This window comes from Hakea prostrata, chromosome 6, assembly GCF_041222555.1.
Source record: "Hakea prostrata isolate BN-2017 chromosome 6, UWA_Hpros_2, whole genome shotgun sequence".
In the NCBI taxonomy this organism is placed as follows: domain Eukaryota; kingdom Viridiplantae; phylum Streptophyta; class Magnoliopsida; order Proteales; family Proteaceae; genus Hakea; species Hakea prostrata.
The window spans coordinates 34,637,731-34,640,525 of record NC_142605.1 but is presented as its reverse complement, the minus strand read 5'-3'; the positions used below and the strand labels follow the sequence as shown (position 1 = coordinate 34,640,525).

Here is a 2,795-nt window from a genome sequence, read left to right as displayed (position 1 = left end):
GTACCTTACAAGATAACAGTGACACTTATTTACAACTAAAAAACCCTAAAAATTCAAAAAAAAAAATAAAAATAAAACAAAGTAAACAACTCAAATTAGGAATCCAAATCAAACTAAGAAACTAAAAATGCCCCAAAAATCCACTAAACGATGGAATTTGTGGGCTAAAATGATACCTACTAGGTGGAACCCGGATCTTCTCCCGTCGGGGGGGGGGGCCTTTTGCGACCCACGAAACCAGTGGGTCCCACTGGTGAAAAAGTTTTTTTTTTTTTTTCAAAAAGTGTTTTTCACCTGGGCCCCACTGATTTTTGTGGTCAGGAAGCGTCATGCTCCCCGTCGGGATCGCTGATCCGGACTCTACTAGGTGTACCCAGGTAGGGACGGTATAGAGCTTAAAAGGTCTTTTTTACCTTTACCAAAAAAAAATAAAAAAAAGTCATTTTTACGATATGTTGTGGGTCGTGTAACTCCCTTTAAATAAAAAATTACGTAAATTTTAAGGATTACCATCAAACCACAGCAAGGCAGCAAACCAATGATGTATTTTGATTTTTTTTTTTATTATTTATTTATTTTAAGAAGATGTACATGGGGTTCGGGGATTGCAGAAATGAATAATAGCATTATCTGTGCTTGGCGTATCAAACCGAGCTCCTTGAGCTCTTATTAGGTGGAAAAAAAAGCCAAGTACGCAACAAAGATTCCCGGCGTGCCACGTTTGCATTTTATTGTCCGCATAAGTCTAAAAAGTGATGATCAGTTAGAAACCTGCACATCTCGTTCCTCCAGTCTCATCATGGCAGAGCGAATAGAGCATCTACTTCTAGAGTTCTAGTGGTGTAGTACAATACTACAGAACGTAACCAGCCATACGTTTTACAGAAAACAACACAGCACCGAAGTGGAAAAAGTGGAAAAAGTGAAAAAAACCCTGGAAATCCCCACGCACACTCTGTCCATGACATCATCATCACTCATTCATATGATTGTCTTCTTCTTGCTGCCGTTTCCCTCTGTGCATTGAAGTATGTTGCAGCAACAGGAAGGCCCAGATCGTTCGCTTCTGCAAACTTTCTCGTGTTGAAATGATCTCTTGATGTCGGTGCCCTAACTGTCTGTCTCCGGTTCTGCTTGAACAGAAGGAATACATACCTGTGGATGCCTATGATAGGCCTCGGGGTCTCATACTCCACCAGCTCTTTCCCTTTTTCAAGGAATCAAAATCATTAGAACTGTTTGAATTAATTTTTATATTTTTAAAGATAAACAACTTTGAGTTTCAGTGAAATTAAAGTAGTTGAAGAAATCATTAGAACTGTTTGAGTTTTATCTTTTAAAGATAAACAGCTTTGAGATTCAGTGAAATTGAAGTTCTTTAGAGAAACCCACCAAAAGATGCGTCTGTTGTTCCTGGAATGTCCGTGATAATCCTGAAAGTCAAGGAGCTCAGTTTATGGGAGAAAAGCAAAAAGGAAGATGACTTGGTTCATCTCACTGTTCACACTCAACCAGAGAAACCCACTCTAGGAAAGGAAAGAAGAGTGAAACCCATTTAAGGAACGAAAAGATGAAGAAGGTACCAGTGAAGGTGCTCTCTAAGGTATGGATCACTAGGGCCTGGAGCATCTGGATCTGTCATTACCTTCAATAAAATTGACATAGAGCCCAAAAAATATGTACGTAAATATATAAATTTAATGAGCAACATAGAGATACAGAGACAGTGATACAGTTCTACTTAAGTAATGAGACTCACAAGAGTATAGAAAACCCTCATGTCCATGCCGCCTATCTCAACTCGAGGCCTTGAAGTAATGGCAGAGGGCTTCAACTCCACCCCATTACACACTAGGTTGCTGGAGTTGTAAGTAATATTCATTTCCACACTTGGGTTGAAAGGATCTACTACTTCACCTACTACTCTCCCCAAGGCTAGTGGTCGCAAGGACCTCGACATGGTGGGGGTGTGTGGGGGTGAGAGAGAGAGAGAGAGAGAGAGGGAGAGGGCTTCTGGGGTATGAGGTGGGGGATTTGGTGTTCGGAGAAGAAGATTTTATAAGCAGAAGAAAAGGAAGTGGGAGCTTAATTTTGAAGTTTGAAGTTTAATAAAGGATTCGAAAATTCTCCATGTGAATAAATTAGGTGAAGAAACAAATGAAGTTGAAGACTTTGAAGCTGGGGTGTCTGCTTTGTCAACATGAAGAAGCTCCACTAAACTGATTAAAGAGATCAGATGCTATATCGCTCATGTTTAGTTAAATAAACAATACTAATGCTCCTTCAGTCAACTTAATTTCCATAATAATATCGTTTACTTAGTGACAGTGGAGAATATATATACATCTTTCTCTAAAAACAATATCACACTTAAGAGGGAGACTTTCATCAGCAACAACCAACCACCTTTTCCTTCCATTTTTTTTTTTTTTAAATTTTCTTTTCTATAACTTTTTTTTTTTATAGACAATCCTAAATCAATCAATAGCCATGAAACCTAGTAATAGCTCATCTTAGGCACATCATATATCTATTTTGTGTACATATTCTAACTTTAGCATTTTCAAGGATGGTTTATCTTTATATATATTTAGGGATTTTTAGCATTTACAAATAAACCCTGTCTTCTAATTTTCAACCATTCGATCAACCTTTGATGATGTGGTAAAATCATAGCCATCGGCAGCTGCCACAAATAAAAATCCTTATATTTAGCACATGTTCTTAAAGCACAAATAAAAGACCGTCTCATGTTTCATCCTTCATTTTTAATTTTAAATTTTTAAATTTTTTTT

General features: G+C 37.7%; 1 protein-coding gene across 1 annotated transcript; it reads right to left on the bottom strand.

Annotated features, from left to right (window-relative positions):
* Positions 1–592: 592 nt before the first annotated feature.
* LOC149013580 (CEN-like protein 1) lies at positions 593–1,991 on the bottom strand. The gene is made up of 4 exons (XM_089158427.1): positions 1,760–1,991; positions 1,584–1,645; positions 1,393–1,433; positions 593–1,207 (listed from the first exon to the last, which is right to left on the bottom strand). The coding sequence occupies exons 1-4, from the start codon at positions 1,958–1,960 to the stop codon at positions 978–980; spliced, it is 534 nt and encodes a 177-aa protein (XP_089014553.1). The 5' UTR covers positions 1,961–1,991; the 3' UTR covers positions 593–977.
* Positions 1,992–2,795: the final 804 nt, after the last annotated feature.